This window comes from Pleurodeles waltl, chromosome 12, assembly GCF_031143425.1.
Source record: "Pleurodeles waltl isolate 20211129_DDA chromosome 12, aPleWal1.hap1.20221129, whole genome shotgun sequence".
NCBI classification, from domain to species: Eukaryota; Metazoa; Chordata; class Amphibia; order Caudata; family Salamandridae; genus Pleurodeles; species Pleurodeles waltl.
This window is the reverse complement of record NC_090451.1, coordinates 63,848,190-63,871,473: the sequence shown is the minus strand read 5'-3', so window position 1 is coordinate 63,871,473 and position 23,284 is coordinate 63,848,190. Positions and strand designations below refer to the sequence as shown.

At 47.0% G+C, this 23,284-nt stretch overlaps 1 protein-coding gene across 3 annotated transcripts in view; it reads left to right on the top strand.

Annotated features, from left to right (window-relative positions):
- Nucleotides 1-23,284, top strand: part of CHAF1A (chromatin assembly factor 1 subunit A) — a 270,727-nt gene that overhangs the window by 84,756 nt on the left and 162,687 nt on the right. For all 3 annotated transcript variants that reach the window (XM_069216496.1, XM_069216495.1, XM_069216494.1), the window contains 2 exons: nucleotides 13,903-13,971; nucleotides 20,012-20,235. In XM_069216496.1, the coding sequence (XP_069072597.1) occupies nucleotides 13,903-13,971; nucleotides 20,012-20,235 (293 nt within the window). The remainder of the gene's footprint in view (nucleotides 1-13,902; nucleotides 13,972-20,011; nucleotides 20,236-23,284) is intronic.

The window sequence follows — 23,284 nt, the reverse complement described above, 5'->3', positions numbered from 1 at the left end:
ATGGCACTAGAAATCCATCTAGAGATGGTTTGTTTAGAAACAGGAAGCCCTCTCCTGGGCGCACTAAATGCCACAAACAGCTGGCTGGAAATGTGTTTAACCAATAACATTTTTGTGTTTTAATCATGAGATTTATCTTCAAACACAGGGGACGGCAATGGGAGTGTCCTTTTCTCCAAGCTACGCCAACCTAACGATGGGTTGGTGAGAAAGAGGTGGCTTGGAGAGAGGAAAATAATCAATGCATGGAAAAAGTATCACTGTGGGTGAGATTCATTGATGATTTGTTAATCATTTGGAAGGGAACAGGCAAGGAAATTCAAGAATTCTTTGAAATATTAAACAATAATGAACTGGGTCTTAAATTCACATTTAAAACCAACAAGAAGGAAATAGAATTTTTGGACGTTAAAGTCTATGTACATAATCAAACATTACACACTACTATGTACCGAAAACCAACATCAACAGCCTTTTACATGGTACAATCTTTCACCCTCAAAGTTTAATGAAAAGCATACCCTGTGGTGAATTTTTGAGAGTTAGATGCAATTGCTGAGAGAGCAGTACAATGATAGAACAATTTGAGGAAGTTGAAAATCGTTTCCTTGAAAGTGGCTATAATCATAAGGATATCAGAATGGGTATGGCAAAAGCACGGAATACATGCAGCGAACACACCTTATTAAAAAAAAAGTGTCAGAGTCCGCAGATTAATGATGATCCAAGAAATACGAATGATAATGTCATACAACTAGGAACACAATGATATTGCAAAGATTCTGCAAAGACATTGGAACTTAATATATGATTCTGACATTGGTCACTTAGTGGGGACAGGACCAAAGATCACCTATGAGAAGGCACCTACCATTAAGGTCCAACTGGTAAAAAGTCATTTTGCTGACCGCGCGCCACAAACTTGGCTAAAGAAGGATGTCACAGGGTTTCACAAATGTTTGAAATGTAAAGCTTGTCAAATTGGTGAGAATAGAAAAACAGTCCAAGATACAATGGGACAAACTTTTGCGATTAATCAAAAAATAACCTGTGAGATGACCCATGTGGTATATGTACTGAAATGTCTGTGGTCTAAAGTATGTAGGCAGTACAACTTGTAAGCTAAAGAAACGTATATTAGAACACATCAGAGCAGTTAATAATGATTTGAGTTATACTATTATAAAACATCATAAACATTGTCAGGAAAAATATTGGAAACAGATGAGGTACTTTGGAGTGGCACATGCCCCTGAAAATGAGAGGGGGCAATAGAACTTTAAAATTATGTCGTTTGGAATCAAGATACATTATTAAACTAAAAACTAAGATGCCATTTGGGTTGAATACAGATGAAGATATCTTTGTACGTATATAGACAATTATTGGAATCATTACTAATAGATCTCAAGAGACTGCTCCAAGAATGAGTACTAACAATGTACATAACGATTTGTACGAGTTATCTCATATTAACATCATGCTGAATGTGAATCCTTGTTTTTAAGTCACATAGTCTACACCAGTGGTTCGCGGACCCCCAGGGATCCGTGACACATTCCCAGGGGAACCGTAGGCCTGAGCTGGCAGGAAGACATGGCCCTGCCCCAGTCCAATCCGCATCACCACTGCTGGGCGGCCCACCAGCACCTCCCTTCACCAGCACTGACCAAGGCCAGCACCTGCAGCGACACTGTTCAAAACCGCTTGCCTCGCCCGTTCTCTGGACGACGGCCGCAACTACCTCCGACTCTTCTCCTTACATCGCCATCCGGGCTGACTCCCAACAGGGCCCCGCCGGGGGACCCATCGCGCTTCTCCTCCTCCAGCCCCAGCATCCGACGGGCCTCCTGGAGTGTTCTCACCTGTCTCAACTGATCGCCCCATCGGAATACCAGACGGAAGGAATGACCCCAACTATAGGACGTTGAAGTCGCCTGGAGGTGGTCCGTGATAGGCTTAAACTCCCTGCGCCTCTGCAGCGTCAACACAGAGATCTTGATAAATCTGCAGGGTATATCCCGAAACGGAATCTGCTGCAAATTCCACGCCTTCTGAAGTATTGCTTCTTTGACCTGAAAGTTATGGACGTATGCCAGAATATCGGGAGGACGCACCCCGACACTCCCTCCTCGACTCACTCTATGAACCTAATCCAAAAGGATCTCTGGCGGGCTCTCAGGCTGCAAGAGGGAGCTGAACAAAGCTGTAACGAACTCTCAGATATTGTCTCCCTCGGCCCCCTGTGAAACCCCCCTGATGCGAATGTTGTGGCGCCGGGAGCGGTTTTTTAAGTCTTCAGCTGTTCCTGCTGTTCGCGCAGATGGAGTATCTCCTGCTGGAGTTGCTCAACCTCCTCCCCTCTGGAGACCTCGTTATCCTCAATGTTGGACACTCTTTCCCCCAGAGAGGTAATTTCCGACCTCCATTCTCGCACTTCCTGGGATATATCTCTGCGAAGTTTCTGCAGGTCTACTCGCAGCGAGTCGAACAGAGAAGTAAGGAAACTCTCTGTAACGGGGGCCTCACCCTCTGCCTCCACGTCGCCCAACTAGTCAGCTCCCTGTCCCCTCGCCGCGGGCCGCACTGTCCAGCCGATCCTCCAACGCCTCCTGCCCACCTCTGAGGCTGTCTGAGCTACTACTATCACAGCTGGAAGGACCTTCGCCGCTGCACTCTTCCCAGGGGCCACCTCCAGGCACCCCCGGGTCCAGTTTTTCTCCAAGAATTGGGAAACAAGGCAGACCACTGGGTCAAGACAAGGGCAGCCAAGACTTCCACAGGGGATGACCAAAAGAAAGGGGTCACAAAGCCTCCCAGGGGAAGGGTGGTGAGATATCCAAGGGCAAAAGTAAAGTCCTCTACAGGGCCCCAAAATCCTGCTCAGGAGGGTGGGCCCGAGCCTTTTCACAGACCACAAATGGATGTAAGGGTAAAATCTTTGATCCCAAGAAGGCCTGGTGTCAAAACTGTAAACAGCATGGACACCAAACTGGAGACCAGGCCTGTTCAAAGAAAAGTCCCACAACAACTACTCCAGTTATTACTGGAATAACCAGTCCCCAGGTGGGATCAACAGTGTGCCCAGAGCGAGTCAGGGTCCACACTGAAGCTACTTTAGTCACGGAGGGTGGGTGGGGTGGATTTAGCCACACTTGCTGCCTGGCGACCTAACATGCAAAAATACAGTCAGCAGCTCTTAATCAATGGGACTAGAGTAGAAGACCTGAGGGATACCGGTGCCAGTGTCACCATGGTGACAAACTGGTTTCCCCAGGACAGTACCTGGCTGGACAGACCTATGCAGTCACACATGCTGACAAGCAAACTAAAGTCCATCTCATGGCAATGGTAACTTTGGAATGGGGAGGGGTCACTGGCCTGAAACCGGTGGTAGTCTCCTGCAATTCCAGTAGAATGTCTGCTAGGGAATGATCTTGAGACCTCAGCCTGGGCTGAGGTAGAGCTCAAGACCCATGCAACCATGCTGGGCATCCCTAAACTGGTTTGTGTCACGACTAGAGCACAGTGCAGAGCACAGGGTAAAAGTGTGTTGAAGTCTGGAATAATAGCCCAACCTTTGAAGAGGAAAGAAAAGAAGACTGGGGAACCAGTTTCTGCACAGCAAAGGAAGCAGAACCTTGCTTCTCAGGAAAATGTTCTATCCCCTGGGGGAACTGAGTCCATGGAGCTGGAGCCTTATCAGGTAGAGCTCTTGGGCCCAGGGAGACCCTCGAGGGAACAGCTGTGTAAGGGACAAAAGAGTTGTCCCACTCTTGAAGGCCTAAAACAGAAAGCAGCTGAGCAAGAAAAAGGTAATGTCAGTGGAACCCACAGGGTCTATTGGGAAGATGGACTTCTTTACACTGAGACAAGAGATCCCAAACCTGGTGCCACTAGGAGAGTGGTAGTGCCTTAGGAGTTTAGGGAGTTAATTCTGACCTTAGCCCATGATATTCCCTTTGCCGGGCATTTGGGACAAACCTAGACTTGGGAGATATTAGTCAACCATTTCTACTGGCCCAATATGTCCCAGAAGGTTAAGGGGTTTTGCACCTTCTGTGTCACCTATCAAGCGAGTGGTAAGACAGGTGCCCGCCCAAAGGCCCCCCTCATTCCACTTCCAGTGGTGGGGGTCCCCTTTGAAACAGTGGGAGTGGACATAGTGGGTCCACTTGAACCTCCCACAGCATCACTAAACCAATATATAATGCTAGTAGTGGATCATGCTACCAGGTACCCTGAAGCAATTCCCTTTAGGTCCACTACTGCGCCTGCAGTAGCTAAAGCACTCATAGGTATTTTTACCAGAGTGGGATTTCCTAAGAAGGTGGTTTCTGTCAGAGGTACCAACTTCATGTCCGCTTACCTAAAACATATGTGGAATAAGTGAGGTGACTTAGAAGTTCACCATACCATCCACAAACCAATTATCTTGGGGCTCCATGAAAAACTCAAAAGGAGATGGAATGTCCTCTTGCCATGCCAGCTTTTCGCCTACTGAGAGGTGCCACAGAAGGGAGTAGGGCTTTCCCCCTTTGAGCTTCTGTTTGGCCATCCTGTAAGGGGACCACTGGCACTTGGGAAAGAAGGCTGGGAGAGACCGCTCCATGAGCCCACACAAAATGTAGTGGTCTATGTACTAGGGCTCTGCTCAAGAATGGCAGATGGAATGGAAAATGCAAGCAAAAACCTTGAGACCAGCCAACAACTCTGGAAGTTGTGGTATGACCAAAAGACTGCTATGGTTGAGTTTCAGCCAGGGCAGAAAGGCTGGGTTCTGGGGCCTGTGGCTCCCAGGGCACTTCAAGACAGATGGAGTGGCCCTTACCCAGTGCTAGAGAGAGAGTCAGGTCACTTACTTGGTGGACCTGGGCACTAGCTGGACACCCAAGAGGGTGATCCATGTTAACCGCTTTAAGCTTTGTCATGACAGGGCAGATGTAAACATGTGTTCGATGGCATCTGTCGCTGTAGATACACATGGTCTGCATAGCTCGCCATCTGGTGTTGGGTCGGAGTGTTACAAGTTGTTTTTCTTCGAAGAAGTGTTTTCGAGTCACTGGACCGAGTGACTCCTCCTTCTGTGCTCATTGCGCATGGGCGTCGACTCCATCTTCGATTGTTTTCTTTCCGCCATCGGGTTCGGGCGTGTTCCTGTCGCTCCGAGTTTCGGAACGGAAAGATAGCTGAAAACGGAAGATTTTCGACGGTATCGTTGCGATCCGGTTCGAGATAAACACATACGACGACGCATTGAACATCGAAGCGCTTCGGTGCCCTTCGGGGTAGATTTCGGCACACCGTCGGGGCCTAGTCGGCCCGACCGCGTGGAGAACAACGCCGATGGAACGGACCCCGTTTCGATTCTGCCCTGAATGCCACAACAAATATCCCTATACGGACCAACACTCGGTCTGTAACCTGTGCCTGTCACCCGAGCACAACGAAGAATCCTGTGAGGCCTGTCGGGCGTTCCGGTCCCGAAAAACTCTGCGCGACCGTCGAGCGAGAAGACTGCAGATGGCGTCCACGCCAAAGGAGCATCGGCAGTTCGAGACAGAAGAGGAACAGGAGGAATCCTTTTCCATCCAGGATTCAGACTCCGACGAACTCGACAATACAAAAACTGTGAGTAAGACGTCGAGATCAGAAATTAAAAAAGGCAAAAAGGCCCAGGGGACGCCACTGCCAACCGGCCATGGCTCAACCCAAATTCACGGTGACCAACAATCTGCACCGAAAAAGGCCCATTCAGTGTCGAGATCGTCCGACTCCGGTCGAGACACCGGCACGCAGCCTCCTCGGGACCGAGAGAGTGCTAAAGAGAAGCATCGACACCGAGAGTTCGGTGTCGACACGGATCGACGCCGAGACAGTGGCGCCGAAGACCATAGAGGCCAAGATTTTTCGGCACAGAAGAAGAGGAAGGTTACCTCGGAGCCGAAAAAACAAACAACAGGGTTTTCGGAGCCGAAAAAAGCACCAACAGACCCAGTTTCAGGCTCCTATACTGAAGAACATTCTAGGTCTTCACAAATGAAAAGACACAGATTCGAACAAGAACTGCAATCCACTGAAGTGGATCACACGCAAAAGCGTATCTTTATTCAGCAGGGGACAGGGAAGATCAGTACCCTTCCACCTGTCAAAAGAAAGAGAACACTTCAGTTTGGAGCACGAGAGGCTCCTCAGCAACAAACAGCAAAGACGGTAACACCTCCTCCCTCGCCTCCACCTGTAACTCCGGCTTCGCCAACTTACACCCCGTCACATTCGCCAGCTCACACCGCCATGAGCCACGACGACCAAGATCAAGACGCGTGGGACTTGTACGATGCACCAGTGTCTGATAACAGCCCAGACACATACCCAACTAGGCCATCACCACCTGAGGACAGCACAGCCTATTCACAAGTGGTGGCTAGAGCAGCTCAGTTCCATAATGTGGAACTACACTCTGAACAAGTAGAGGATGACTTTTTATTTAACACCCTCTCCTCCACCCACAGCTCCTACCAAAGCCTGCCTATGCTCCCAGGCATGCTACGCCATGCAAAGGAGATCTTCAAGGAGCCAGTTAAAAGTAGGGCAGTAACGCCTAGAGTGGACAAAAAGTATAAGGCGCCTCCTACGGACCCTGTATTCATCACCTCTCAGCTGCCACCAGATTCTGTGGTGGTAGGGGCTGCCAGAAAACGGGCAAATTCACACACTTCTGGGGATGCACCTCCCCCAGATAAAGAAAGCAGAAAGTTTGATGCAGCCGGGAAGAGGGTCGCTGTCCAGGCAGCAAACCAGTGGCGCATCGCAAACTCACAAGCGCTGCTAGCGCGATACGACAGAGCCCACTGGGATGAGATGCAGCATCTCATTGAACATCTCCCAAAAGATCTACAAAAAAGAGCAAAACAGGTTGTTGAGGAGGGTCAAAACATCTCCAACAATCAAATACGCTCCTCTATGGATGCAGCAGACACAGCCGCAAGGACCATTAATACGTTGGTTACCATCCGTAGGCACGCATGGCTCAGAACGTCTGGATTCAAGCCAGAAATTCAGCAGGCAGTACTTAACATGCCAGTAAACGAAAAACTTCTGTTCGGTCCGGAGGTCGACACAGCCATAGAAAAGCTCAAAAAGGACACTGACACTGCCAAGGCCATGGGCGCACTCTACTCCCCGCAGAGCAGAGGATCTTATACCACCTTCCGCAAAACACCTTTTAGAGGAGGGTTTCGGGGTCAGGCCACACAAGCCAGTACCTCACAGTCCGCACCGTCCACCTACCAGGGACAGTACAGGGGAGGCTTTCGGGGCCAGTATAGAGGAGGGCAATTCCCTAGGAATAGAGGAAGATTTCAAAGCCCCAAAACCACTACCAACAAGCAGTGACTCACACGTCACTCACCCCCCCCCACACAACACCAGTGGGGGGAAGGATAGGTCAATATTACGAAGCATGGGAGGAAATAACTACAGACACATGGGTCCTAGCAATTATCCAACATGGTTATTGCATAGAATTCTTGCAATTCCCTCCAGACATACCACCAAAATCACAAAATTTATCAAAACACCATTCACAGCTTCTAGAGATAGAAGTTCAAGCACTACTGCAAAAAGATGCAATAGAATTAGTACCAAGCACACAAATAAACACAGAAGTTTATTCACTGTACTTCTTGATACCAAAAAAGGACAAAACACTGAGACCAATTCTAGACCTCAGAGTAGTAAACCCATTCATCAAATCAGACCACTTTCACATGGTCACACTACAAGAAGTGTTACCATTGCTCAAAAAACACAACTACATGACAACCCTAGACCTCAGACGCATATTTCCATATACCAATACATCAATCACACAGAAAATATCTAAGGTTTGTATTCAAAGGAATACATTACCAATTCAAAGTATTGCCTTTCGGTTTAACAACCGCTCCAAGGGTATTCACAAAATGCCTAGCAGTAGTCGCTGCACACATCAGAAGGCAGCAAATACATGTATTCCCGTATCTAGACGACTGGCTAATCAAAACCAGTTCGCTCATACAATGCTCAAACCACACAAATCAAGTCATACAAACCCTCTACAAACTAGGGTTCACCGTCAACTTTGCAAAATCCAACATTCAGCCAAGCAAAGTACAGCAATATCTAGGAGCCATAATAGACACGACAAAAGGAGTAGCAACGCCAACTCCACAAAGAATTCACAATTTCAACAGAGTCATTCAACACATGTCTCCAAATCAAACAATACAAGCAAGAACAATACTACAGCTCCTAGGCATGATGTCCTCATGCATAGCCATTGTCCCAAACGCAAGACTGCACATGAGGCCCTTACAACAGTGCCTAGCCTCACAGTGGTCTCAAGCACAGGGTCACCTTCTAGATCTGGTGTTAATAGACCGCCAAACTTACCTCTCGCTTCTATGGTGGAACAGTATAAATTTAAACAAAGGGCGGCCTTTCCAAGACCCAGTGCCACAGTACATAATAACAACAGATGCTTCCATGACAGGGTGGGGAGCACATCTCAATCAACACAACATAAGAGGACAATGGAACATACATCAAACAAAACTGCATATAAATCATCTAGAATTATTAGCAGTTTTTCAAGCACTAAAAGCTTTCCAACCAATCATAACCCACAAATACATCCTTGTCAAAACAGACAACATGACAACGATGTATTATCTAAACAAACAAGGAGGAACACATTCAACGCAGTTAAGCTTATTAGCTCAAAACATATGGAAGTGGGCAATCCACCATCAAATTCGCCTAATAGCACAGTTTATTCCAGGGATCCAGAATCAACTGGCAGACAATCTCTCTCGAGATCACCAGCAAGTCCACGAATGGGAAATCCACCCACAAATTCTGAACACCTACTTCACACTCTGGGGAACACCTCAAATAGACTTATTTGCAACAAAAGAGAACGCAAAATGCCAAAACTTCGCGTCCAGATACCCACACAAGCAATCCCAAGGCAATGCCCTATGGATGAACTGGTCAGGAATATTTGCTTACGCTTTTCCTCCTCTCCCTCTCCTCCCTTATCTAGTAAACAAATTGAGTCAAAACAAACTCAAACTCATTTTAATAGCACCAACGTGGGCAAGACAACCCTGGTACACAACACTGCTAGATCTATCTGTAGTACCCCACATCAAACTGCCCAACAAACCAGATCTGTTAACGCAACACAACCAACAGATCAGACACCCAGATCCAGCATCGCTGAATCTAGCAATCTGGCTCCTGAAATCATAGAATTCGGACACTTACAACTTAACCAAGAGTGTATGGAAGTCTTAAAGCAGGCCAGAAGGCCATCCACTAGACACTGCTACGCAAGTAAGTGGAAAAGATTTGTTTGTTACTGCCATCATAATCAGATACAACCACTAGACGCAACTCCAAAACATATAGTAAATTATTTGCTCCATTTACAAAAAGCAAAGCTAGCCTTCTCTTCTATTAAAATACACCTTGCAGCAATATCTGCATACCTGCAGACTACCTATTCAACTTCCTTGTATAGGATACCAGTCATCAAAGCATTCATAGAAGGTCTTAAAAGAATTATACCACCAAGAACACCACCTGTTCCTTCATGGAACCTAAACGTGGTCCTAACAAGACTCATGGGCCCACCTTTCGAACCCATGCACTCTTGCGGAATACAATTCCTAACCTGGAAAGTTGCCTTTCTCATCGCCATTACATCTCTGAGAAGAGTAAGTGAAATTCAAGCGTTCACAACACAGGAACCTTTTATACAAATACATAAAAATAAGGTCGTCCTACGACCTAATCCAAAATTTTTACCAAAAGTTATTTCACCGTTCCATCTAAATCAAACGGTAGAACTACCAGTTTTTTTCCCACAGCCAGATTCTGTGGCTGAAAGAGCACTACATACATTAGATGTCAAAAGAGCATTAATGTACTACATTGACAGAACGAAGAACATCAGAAAGACTAAACAGCTATTTATTGCATTCCAAAAACCTCATGCAGGTAACCCAATATCAAAACAAGGTATAGCCAGATGGATTGTTAAATGCATCCAAATCTGCTACCTTAAAGCAAAAAGACAACTGCCCATTACCCCCAGGGCACATTCAACAAGGAAAAAAGGTGCTTCAATGGCCTTTTTAGGAAACATCCCAATGCATGAAATATGTAAGGCAGCCACATGGTCTACGCCTCACACATTCACCAAACACTACTGTATAGATGTGCTATCCGCACAACAAGCTGCAGTAGGTCAAGCTGTATTAAGAACTCTATTTCAGACAACTTCTACTCCTACAGGCTAAACCACCGCTTATGGGGAAATAACTGCTTACTAGTCTATGCAGACCATGTGTATCTACAGCGACAGATGCCACCGAACTGAAAATGTCACTTACCCAGTGTACATCTGTTCGTGGCATCAGTCGCTGAGATTCACATGGGCCCACCCACCTCCCCGGAAGCCTGTAGCAGTTCAGAAGTTACCTTCAATTTTGTACATTTGTATATATATATTATTTAAACCTTTAATAGGTACATACTTACACATTTCATTGCGCGGGCACTATTACTATAGTACAACTCCTACCTCACCCTCTGCGGGGAAAACAATCGAAGATGGAGTCGACGCCCATGCGCAATGAGCACAGAAGGAGGAGTCACTCGGTCCAGTGACTCGAACACTTCTTCGAAGAAAAACAACTTGTAACACTCCGACCCAACACCAGATGGCGAGCTATGCAGACCATGTGAATCTCAGCGACTGATGCCACGAACAGATGTACACTGGGTAAGTGACATTTTCATAATGGTTACTGATGAGGATCAGGAAGCAGAGAGTGAACCTCTCCCTGACCACCTCTCCACTGACCCTAAAGATGGCTCAGTAGATGGAATTGTCTTCTCAGACACCCTCTCTGGCCAACAGCAAGCTGACTTCAGGAAGGTCCTCCAGCAGTTTGCTGAGCTCTTTTCCTTGACCCCTGGTCAGACACACCTGTGTACCCATGCTGTGGACCCAGGAGACCGTTTACCTGTCAAAAATTAAGTATTCAGACAGTCTGAACAAATCGAAGAAAGCATCAAAGTGGAAGTCCACAAGGTGCTGGATTTAGGAGTGATTGAGCACTCTGACAGTCCCTGGGCTAGCACAGTGGGCTTGGTCCCCAAACCTCACACCAAAGTGGAAAGAGAGATGAGGTTTTGTGTGGACTACAGAGGGCTCAACTCTGTCACCAAGACAAGTGCTCACCCCATTCCAAGGGCAGATGAGTTAATAGACAAATTAGGTGCAGCCAAATTCTTAAGTACCTTTGACTTGACAGCAGGGCACTGGCAAATCAAAATGGCACCTGGAGCAAAAGAAAAGAGAGCTTTGGCTACACCTGATGGGCATTACCAGTTTACTATTATGCCCTTTGGCTTAAAGAATGCCCCCGCCACCTTCCAAAGGTTGGTGAAACAAGTCCTTGCTGGCTTGGAGTACTTTAGTGCAGCATATCTAGATGATATTGCTGTCTTTAGCTCCAACTGGCAGGATTACCTGGTCCACCTGAAAAAGGTTCTGCAGGCCCTGCAAGCAGCAGTCCTCTCTATCAAGGCATCTAAATGTCAGAAAGGGCAGGGTACTGTGGTTTACTTGGGCCATCTTGTAGGTGGAGGCCAATTTCAGCCACTCCAACCCAAGATCCAGTAGGGAAATGCCTCCCTTGGCATGGTGACCCCGTAACATTTTGCCTTTGGTTGATGATAGTTATGATTGAAAGTGTGCTGGGATCCTGCTAACCAGGCCCCAGCACCAGTGTTCTTTTGCTAAACTGTACCTTTGTTCCCACAATTGGCACAGTCCTGGCACACAGATAAGTCCCTTGCAACTGGTACCAAAGGCCCTGTGGCCAGGGAAGGTCTCTAAGGGTTACACCATGTATTATGCCACCCTGGGGACCCCTCACTCAGCACATGCACACTGCCTCACAGCTTGTGTGTGCTGGTGGGGAGAAAAAGTCTACGTCGACATGGCACTCGCCTCAGAGTGCCATGCCCTTACCCACTGCCTGTGGCATAGGTGTCACCCCTCTAGCAGGCCTGACAGCCCTAAGGCAGGGTGCACTATACCACAGGTGAGGGTATAGTTGATTGAGCACTATGGCCCTACAGTGTCTAAGCCAAACCTTAGACATTGTAAGTGCAGGGTAGCCATAAAGAGTATATGGTCTGGGAGTTTGTCAAACACGAAACTCCACAGTTCCATAATGGGTATACTGAAATCTGGGAAGTTTGGTATCAGAGTTCTCATCACAATAAATCCACACTGATGCCAGTGTGGGATTTACTGAAAAGTGCACCCAGAGGGCATCTTACAGATGCCCCCTGTATACCAGTCCAATCACCAGTGTTAGGCTGACATACAGGTTTCTGGCCACATGGGGTTAAGTGCCTTTGTCACCCTGTGGCCAGGAACAAAGCTTGCACTGGGGGGAGGTGCTTCTCACCTTCCTCTGCAGGAACTGTAACACCTGGCGGAGAGCCTCAAAGGCTCATGCCTGTTCCAGCACCCCAGGGCATCCCATCTAGTGCAGATGCCCGCCCCTCCGGACACAGCCCCCACGTTTGGCAGCAAGTGTGGAGGCGATAATGAGAAAAACGAGGAGTCACCCACCAGTCAGGACAGCCTCTAAGGTGTCCTCAGCTGAGGTGACCCCCTGCCTTAGGAAATCCTCCATCTTGGTTTGGAGGATTCTCCCAATAGGAATAGGGATTCATGCCCCCGATTCCATTGGATTTTCCATTAAATTAATTTGTTTTTTCTTTACTTTTTCCACTCTTTATGTCAAGCGGAAAGTTTCTTGCATTCATTGTCTGCAGATGCATCAGGTTCTACATAGACAAGACCAAAGGACTTTTTTTTTTTTCTTTTTTTTTTTTTTTTTTTAACTTCAGAGCAGTTGTTTCTTAAGGTGGCAATGGTTGGTCTTTGTCCAAATATAAAATTACCCTTGGGTTGGCAGTCTACATCACCTTTTGGCACAGTAAGGCCCCTATGCTATATGCTGGAGTGACGCTATAAGACATTTGTTCTGCAGCCATGTAGAAAACCAGACTTGCTTCTGCAAAGCACTCCTTCCTGGATGTCAATACAGCAAATCGCATTTCAGTGCGTCAAGCAGTTCTGTGAAATCTGTTCCAATAAAGGCGAGCCTGTTTCTTGATTTAGTCAAATTCAGTGTGCTGCTTGCAATTTTGATTAGAGCATGTAGACCTATAAAAAATCCAATGCTGGTGACACTTGGTTTTCTGTAACTCTAGTTCACGAGCCTTTGTAGCTTTGACTGAATTCACATACAATCTCCCTCCTCCAAGGTCATAAGTTGACTGTATGTTCCAAGTGTTCTGCACACTTGTGCTTCGAAATCTGAGCCCTGGTGGCCTCTGGAGTTGAGAGCTTAAGATTTCTACATTGTTGGCTGAAATTTGGATTGTTATGAGCAAACATTTTGTTTGACATATAAGCATGTTCATATGTTGATTACCAGCCTAACAGTGATTAAAACATTGTTAATTTACGAAAGATACAGACTCTGGAGAACTTTTCTTCTCTGTGCACAGAACATTTATTGGAATAGAAAATTGACAGCAGTTATATTGTGAAATGTTTTTTATTTATACACACTCACGTCTTCATTACCCACCATATTGTACATATAGAGGTTTTTATTTTTATCTCAAATGTTGTTTTCATAGCTTTTAGACATTGACTGTGTGGGCTTGAGTCCTTGTTTTAGCACCTACAGGTTTGATATAAATGACAAGTCCTTACTGAAATAGAATAATTATTAAAACCTATTATTTTTTCAATTTTAGCGGATAAAAGCTGGAAAGTCTGAAATCACCAGGTTCTTCCAGAAACCAAAGACTCAAAACACTCCCAAGGTAAGAATATGAGAAAACTGTTGGCCAATCTTCAAGTAAAGTGTCCTTGTGGTTTGAGATTTCAGTGGTACACCCTACTCTAGCCAAATGATTCAGGAAGTAACTGATAACTTGTTTACTTCCATTCTCCACCTGGCTGTGGTTGCTAGTCCTTTTGCAACCAGTGTCACCAGTAAGTTCCATATTGTCTGTGGTGATGGAGCTATAGCTTACTATCCAACAAACAAGTCTTACAAGAGATGTCTTTAAAGTACAAGAGGCATGTGTTTTTCATTATGTGCAAATGTTCTATTTGGAAGGGCTGCATATTTAGTGACCGCAGGGTCAGGCTTTGTCTTACGAAAAATTCTATGAAAGATTTTTGCTAACCCTCATTTATGCTGAAGGCTAGTTTTGAGACCTATTAATTTTTTTGTAGTATGGGGGAGGAATGGGTGAATAGGTGTCTTGAGGCATTGGGTTTTCTTCACGGAGCACTCGCTGTTGTGGGGGTTCTGCGTACAAAGGCTGCAGGCGATGTTGGCGAGTCCACAGTGGGCAAGTTCAGGGTGGGCTTTGTCTCTGGAGGGCCAGGGGACCACGTTGGTACCATTTGTCCACTTCAATTTGGTTGGGGGGAGGGAGGGGGAGGGCACTGGTGAAGTGGTGCTTTCAGGTATGTTTTTAGTGCTCCACAGGAGTTCCTGGGTCTATGTTGATCTCTCCTTTGTGTGAAGCCATATCTCTATACTAATATTGGTGGGCTTCTTTGAAGCCCCCTGCCTTAGAATGCAGATTTGTAGGTCATCCTGTTGGGTGGGGTATGTAAACACGTCACCCAAAGCAGCCTTTGTTTCTGACCATCGAAGAGCAAAGGCTCTCCCCCTTGGGGGTTAGAAGCATGTCTGCTGGTGGCAGACTGGCTATAACTAGTCCGCACACTGGTAGTTAGTAGGTTTTCAGGGGACACCTCTAAGGTGCCCTCTGGGTGCATTTATTAATAAATATATCACTGCAATCAGTGAGGATTCAATAAAACGAGATATTTGATACCAAACATCCCTGTTTTTAGTGAAGCCATCATGTAGCTGGGGAACTCGTATTGACCATTGTCCAGCACATGTACTTAAAATGGCTTCCCTGTTCACTCACTATGTCCGAGAACTGACTCTGGCATAGCAGGGGCATATCTGCTCTTACAGACATGTCCTCATGTACTATAATCCACCCTGCCTTTAGGGCTGTAAGGCCTGCTGTAGGCGTGACTTACATATACTGCATGCAGTGTTAGTTGACATGCCACACAGGCTGTGTGCCATTTTGCATTTTCACTTTTAGCTGCCCCAAGACATGCAGCCTGCAATAGCAGTCTGTGCTAGGTCCAGGGTCCCCGAGGGCGGCATTACATTACATGCTGCATCCCTTGGGGACCCTCTTTGGTACCCATGCCCTAAGTGCAAGTAAGGGTATTGCCATTTGGGTAACAACTGCACAGTTTTGGGGAGAGATCTGTCACAGAGGACCTGGTTAGCAGGAACCCAGTGCACACAGTCAAAATCACGTCATGTACCAGGCAAAAAGTGGGGGCTACGATGTCAAAAAGGAGCACTTTTCAACATTGCCCACTTAACTAAGATGAGTGTTAAGTCCAGGAATTTAGTAGCAGGCTGTTGAAGAGAAGGACCAGAGAAAAGGCCAAGAAGCATGCCTGCTGGGGAGTTATGGCAGACAAGGCCCATTGTGGTCGACAGAAGTTGTCTGATCTGAGCTCAGTACTGCCGCAGGGAGGGTTAAATCGATAACATATGGATAAGGTCTTCTGCAGTTAGGGAACAATGAGGACAGACCGGGGCCACATTCAGGAAAATCCTACTGATTCTGGCCAGAATGAGATAAGCTCTGTTGAGGAGGTTAAACTGAATATATTGGAACAGGGCACCTGGTGATACCCTGTCTGGGTATTTGAGTCCTTTTCACCAAGCTGGATCATGTAGAGCATAGGTTAGGTCCCCCTCGGAGTCAGTCTGGAGTGCTGCACAAGTCTGGTCCCTGTGCTACAGAAAGGCTAAAGGTCATCCACAGTGGAAATGCAAGTCTCAGCTGCCCTAGCCATAACAGACCCTTAGCGTCAGGAGGCCCCTAAAAGGGTAGCCGGAGCAAAAGGGATGTCGTGCTGTCAGCTTACCATGCTAGCCAAGCACAGTCGTCACCCACAACAAGACTGTAGACGGATAGGTACCTTGCGTGGATGGATAGAGCATAATGCAAGAGCCTATTCCAGAAGTTGCTCCTATTCGGCCCTGTTTCATGAAAAGAGCAGCCCACTTGCCAAACGGGCCACCCTCTGCAACTTAGCTGCCAGCTAATAACATTCAAAATCCTGGAGAGCAAGTCCCCCCTGCCTCTACCCGCAGCCTCAATGTGAAAAGTGCGACACAGATGCAACCAGTACCCTAGATCAGTCTCACCAGGCAAGCATCGAGTTGCTGAAAGAAAGAGAGGGGTGTAAAAAGAGAAAGGTTTACAAAATAATACAGTAGACTAGGGAGAACCACCATCTCTACCCTTACAATCACTGACAGACTCCCAGAAAGCCACCTTGGCTTTACCCAAGTTACCATCAAGCAAATACGCTGGCGAAGGATAAATTTGAATCCCTAGATATTTGTTGTCTCTAATGACAAGTGGAAGTCAAGGGGGTGGGAGCAGCAAACGATGAGGGCAGGTGGCTGACGCAGAACAAAGTTTAAGAAAGCCTCAGTTTGAGCACCACAGAGCACAAGTCTATGCCAGTTCCTCAGTAGATTGAGCTGTGAACACCAGGGGGAGTAGTAGTGCTGAAGCCAGAGCAGTCAGATGGCTTGTAATCACAAAAGCAGCCTTAATGACCCGCCCTGAAGGGATGACTCCTCTGTAACAGCACTGTGCTACTCCCTACAGCATTGCTCAGGAGTGGGCCATTTGCACCCCTGACCGCACCCTTCTCTTGGAGCACTTGCAGCACAGCCAGCATACGTTATTTGAGTCATTTTTGGCCTTAAGGAGGGAGGTGATGGCAAGCTGCTACAGGATCGCATGGTGAAAAAAGGAATGGGTATGTTGACCTTCTGAAATCTACAGTTTAACAGGATTAAGGAGTGCATAACTGAGACCAACCTCACACAGCTGCTGCTTGACTGGAAGGAAGGAGGCCCTCTGTTACTGGACTGCCAGCATTTAGTTCTTTAAAAAAAAAAAGGCATTATAATACCACACAGTACCTTTATCACGAGCCGCCATCAGCACAGCATCCCTTTGATGGTAATTCAAGAGCCTCCCCACCATAGGCCTAGAGGATGTAAGGCAGAGATGCTGTGCACGCGCTTGCTCACAAAATAAGGATATAGCCTAACAGGGGTAACATCCCGCTTTATCCAACATTCCAGAAACAGCACTGGGTCTGTGCCTTCTGCAGACTCCAAGAAGCCAATAAGACGAATGTTGTTGTGGCTTGAGCGGCCTTCGACATTGAGTTTACGTTTAAAACACAGCCTTTCCATGATTTATTGGGTCTTCATCAGACGGCACCTGTGTATTCGCAGTGATCTTTTGAAACCTCTCGTTTGTTTTAACCAACGATCCCCAGATCGTTGGTAAATGAGTCAAACTTGACCTCAAACCCTGCTCAGCACTCAACAATAGCAGCCAGCATTTTGTCAAGTTATCAGAGGTAGTCGTCAACACAACTGGATCCAACCCTGAAGGTACACTAGATCAGAAGCTATCTGGATGGGAGACTCCTCACTGCCACAGGGCAAGAAATGAGTCCTGCGCCAGGGGTCCTGGGTGAGGCCCTATACAGTGCCTGTGCTGCCTCCTCCATCCTGTCCAACTTGTTACCACTTGGGCGGGTGAAGAATGGTCTACGAGGGGTAACAAAGACAGCGGTGCCAGAGATCTGCCTCACCTATAGTCCGTATATGACGAGCCAATAGCAGCACGAGTAGTCTTGGTGCACATCAGAGTCCAGCCTAGGGCAACCGCCACAGAAAACAGAACTAGGGTAATCGGGAGTGCAGCACCTCAAAGGTGAGGTCCAGCCATATAGTGGTTCTAAGTCCAGACCAAGCCAGGTAAAGATAACACGTAGCAGTCGGCTTATCTCCCACGGCAGGGATGGCCTCCTGCCCCAACCATGTGCCTGCTCTCCAAGGGACTCGTCGCCACTCGGCCTTCAATCATGGGAGACACCCCTCTGCAGCAGGAACCACAACTGCTACAGCCAGGCGGCCCAGCAGTCTGCAGTGGTCCCCAGGATTGGCCAGGTATATGCACAGTAACCCCACAGTTGCTTAGTGTTCCTTCTTCCAGTGCCAAGGTGACATTCCCTATTGTCCCCAACAAGTCTCTTTTCAGAGATAAGAACCATGTCATCTATTGCACTGACACAGTTTCTGAGGAAGTTATCCCACTTGCTCTAAGGATGCTTTCATAGGGTCTGTTGTACCAGGCATCACTCCAAGCACTTAAGCACACCTGCCTTATAAAACATCTGAGAGTTTTGACACTGCAGCTCTTCTGCCCCCTTCCTCTTTCTCAACAGGGAAGTTAAATCCCGCTTTCTCGAAGTGCTCTCTGCACCTCTTGATGTGAATGTTCAGAAGGACCCACAGCTCTTCCAAGTGACTAACACTTCCAACTGCTGATTGTCTACTGAAGTGATGGGGAATCCTTGGGAGCCCTGTCTCCATTTTAGTACTTCAAATACTTTTTCACTCTGCTCCTCGCAGTAAATGAGTTATTAAACCTTTCTTCTACAGCAAGGAGATTTTGAGAAGGCAGACCATTCAGCGCAGAAATCTTGTTTCACACTTGCAAAGTCTGGGAGGAACAGAATCTACATGAACTGCCTTTATACTCTGGCTGTCTACTCTATGCATCTTTTTCACAACTAACATTTCCAAAACTGTCTCTATAAAAGACTGGAAGGAGTGGTTTGTTTGGGCAGTCCTCAAGGAGAAGGCAGATGCATCGCCTGTCAAACGAAGCAAGAGCTTTTAAAATCACCTCAGAAGTCTAAAACCAAGATGTTCCTGTTTGTTAAATGATGCTCCAACCCCGCTGCTAAGGGTTAGGCATCTGGTTAGCTAGTGAAAGTTAAGAGGAGAGCGAAATCCCAATGAGTAACCAGCACAAAAGCAAAAGGTCAATAACTCCAGGTCCAGAATTAATGCTAAATAAATCAAATTTCAGTGCAAAGCAGACAACTATTTCAGACTGACAACTGTCATTAATGCTGTAGTTTGACAAAGCTCAGAAGCTGTGGCTATCCATATAGCCATGGATTATCTAGAAGTTCTAGCATCAAGCAATACTGATTTCTCTAATTAAGAATGTCCCAATTGCAGGCTTTCTGTCTGGAAAGAAGTTAATGCTTTTGCTCTGCATTATTGCACAGACTTACTCCTGCATAAATGTCCACATGGGTGGTTTTCCTGTGAGACCTATTTTCCTAAAGATTCGCTCAATGTTCCTGTGTTTCTTTGGTTAGTTTGCTAGTTTACTTTTTATCAATATCGTAGACTCCCTTGAAAAAGGAAATGTTGGTTAAAATAGTGTTTATTTTTTTATTTTTTTGTTATATGCTTTGAGTTAATGTTCCATTCTCTTTAGGATTGTGGTTTGAATTGAGGTCTTGCTAGATCCTTTCTCCCCTTCAGAAGGGAGCGGTCTTATTAACTTCACATGGGTCATGATATGGGATATGGTAACCAACGGAACTGTATGAGGCGTTCCCCTCTTTATTCTAATTATTACATCCCATTTACTGTCTTTTGTTTTTCTTAATAAACTTGTACCAATGGTGTTCTGTTTCCGTCAATATAGTATGCATATTTTTGCTGATTAGCTTATAGTAAATGTTGCTTAGCTGCATGCTTTCTGGATAAGTATGCCCTCAGTTTGGAAACCTAATGTTTAAAAAATGCTTTGTGATCCTGCTTATGGCCATGTATATTGTACCTTTTATGAGTATCCATAATGAGCTAGGAGTTTAATTTTCTTATGTTTTTGTCCATTTCAGACCTTTGCCAGCTCCTGTGGGAAGTTTGCTCCTTTTGAAATCAAGAAGAACATGGCACTTGCACCTCTTTGTCGTGTTGATTTTGACCAGGCTGCATCAGATAAACTAGATGAGTTGCTGCAGTCACAAACTCTGGAAGTTTCCTACTTGAAAGAACTCAAGTACCGGAAGCCCCGTACTTCAGGGAGGACTGTTGTCCATCACCACATTGTCCCAGCTAACAGGTTGGTGCCCCATGCTGCTTGACTTAACATTAGTTTTAATCCTGTAATGGCCCATTTGCCATTGTTTATGGTACTCTACGGTAATAAAGGTTTTGACTTTAAAAACATTTATGAGAGCTCCTTTAGGAAAGTATCCTCTTTCTTGGCATGGTTACCCCCTTTTTCTGCCTGATGTCAGTGTGTTTGGCTGTGTTCACTGGGATCCTGCTAACCAGGACCCCAGTGATTATGCGCACTCCCACAAAATTCTGTATTTCATCCCACAATTGGCATACTGGTGCCCCCATGTAAGCCACTAGTACATGGTACCTAGGTACCAAGGGCATTGGGGTTCTAGGGGATCCCTATGGACTGCAGCAGTTATTCTGCCACCCATAAGGAGCCCATGCAAAGTGTTCTGCAGGCCTGCCATTGGAGTCTGCGTGAACCAGGTGCATGCACCTGTTTTCACTATAGATCACTGCACTAGGTCACTATAAGTTACCCCTGTGGTAGGCCCTCTCAGCCGCCCAGAGGGCAGGGTGCAGGTACCTGTGTGTGAGGGTACCCCTGCACTAGCAAAGGCGCACCCACAAACTCTAGATCCATTTTCCTGGACTTTGCAAGTGCCGGTACGCCATTTTACTTGTGTACTGGACATAGGTCAATACCTATGTCCTGCTACTTAATGGTTACTCCGAACCAGACCGTGTTTGGTATCAAACAGGTTGGAATCCTATCCCAATACGTTTGCGAGTATTGGAAGTATGATTCTATGAACTCAGGGGGCTCCTTAGAGGACCCCCAGCATTGCTACCACCATCCTTCTGAGGTTTTCCAGGCAGTCCAAGCTGCCACCTCACAGGCCGTTTTCTGCTCTCCTGTTGCTTGAACAGCTCAAGCCCAGGAAGGCAGAAAAAAGGATTTCCTTTGGGAGAGGGATGTTGCACCCTCTCCCTTTTGAAATAGGTGGTTCGATGGCATCTGTCGCTGTAGATACACATGTTCTGCATAGCTCGCCATCTAGTGTTGGGTCGGAGTGTTACAAGTTGTTTTTCTTCGAAGAAGTCTTTCGAGTCACGGGACCGAGTGACTCCTCCTTCTGTCTCCATTGCGCATGGGCGTCGACTCCATCTTCGATTGTTTTCTTTCCGCCATCGGGTTCGGACGTGTTCCTGTCGCTCCGAGTTTTGGAACGGAAAGTTAGTAAATATCGGAAGATTTTCGTCGGTATTGTTGCGTTCGGGATCGGCGTAGTTAGATTCAACACCGCATCGAAGATCGACGCGCTCCGGTGCCCTTCGGGGTAGTTTTCGATCCCCCGTCGGGGCCTGGTCGGCCCGACCGCGTGTCGAACAACGCCGATGGAACGGACCCCGTTCCGTTTTTGTCCCAAATGCCACAACAAATACCCGTATACAGACCAACATTTGGTCTGTAACCTGTGCCTGTCACCTGAGCACAGTGAGGAGACTTGCGAGGCCTGTCGCGCGTTCCGGTCCCGAAAGACACTCCGTGACCGTCGAGCCAGGAGACTTCAGATGGCGTCCACGCCGACAGCGCACCGAGAGTTCGAGGAACAAGAGGAAGAAGAAACCTTTTCGATCCACGAATCGGACTCCGAGGAATTCGACGATCAAAGAGCCGTGAGTAAGACGTCGAAAACAACACATAAGAAAAGTGACAAGGCCCAGGGGACGCCACTGCCACCAGGCCATGGCTCCACCCATAAATTCGGTGACCGACCATCGGCACCGAAAAAGGCCCAAACAGTGCCGAGATCGTCTGACTCCGGTCGAGACACCGGCACGCAGCCTTCTCGGGATCGAGAAAGTGCTGGGGAAAAGCAACGACACCGAGATAGCGGTGTAGAAACGGCTCGACGCCGAGACAGCGGCACCAACGACGATCGACGCCGAGAGGTTTCGACTCCAAAAAAGAAAAAACCCACCTCGGAGCCGAAAAAAGATACAGGCAGGGTTTCGGTGCCGAAACAACCTGTAACCGACCCAGGTCCAGGCTCTTATACAGAGGAGCAATCACTGTCCTCTCAGATGCGAAAGCATAGGTTTGAGGAAGAGCTGCAATCCACCGAAGTGGAGCATACGCAAAAACGTATTTTCATACAGCAGGGAACAGGAAAAATAAGCACCCTTCCCCCTGTTAGGAGAAAAAGGAGACTGGAGTTTCAAACAGACCAGGCGCCACAAACAAAAATGGTGAAGGTGACTCCGCCACCCTCTCCTCCACCTGTAATTAACGTCTCACCAACGCAAACTCCGTCACATTCCCCGGCTCACACCACCATGAGCCAAGGTGACCAGGATCAAGACGCTTGGGACTTATATGACGCCCCAGTGTCGGACAACAGTCCGGAGGCATATCCAACAAAGCCCTCACCACCAGAAGACAGCACAGCATATTCTCAAGTGGTGGCTAGAGCAGCACAATTCCACAACGTAAACCTCCACTCAGAACAAGTCGAGGATGACTTTTTATTCAACACCCTCTCCTCCACCCACAGCTCCTACCAAAGCCTGCCTATGCTGCCAGGTATGCTTCGGCATGCAAAGGAAATCTTCAAGGAGCCGGTCAAAAGTAGGGCAATAACGCCAAGGGTGGAAAAGAAATATAAGGCACCTCCTACAGACCCTGTTTTCATCACCACACAGCTGCCATCCGATTCTGTCGTAGTAGGAGCAGCTCGGAAAAGAGCCAACTCCCACACATCTGGTGATGCACCACCCCCAGATAAAGAGAGCCGCAAGTTCGATGCAGCTGGGAAAAGAGTCGCATTACAAGCTGCAAACCAGTGGCGCATCGCTAACTCTCAAGCACTACTTGCGCGCTATGACAGAGCCCATTGGGATGAGATGCAACGCCTCATTGAGCATCTACCCAAGGAACTACAAAAAAGGGCAAAGCAGGTGGTTGAGGAAGGACAGAACATATCAAATAACCAGATACGATCTTCTATGGACGCAGCAGACACAGCTGCAATAACAATTAATACATCTGTGACCATTAGAAGGCACGCATGGCTAAGAACGTCTGGGTTCAAACCAGAGAT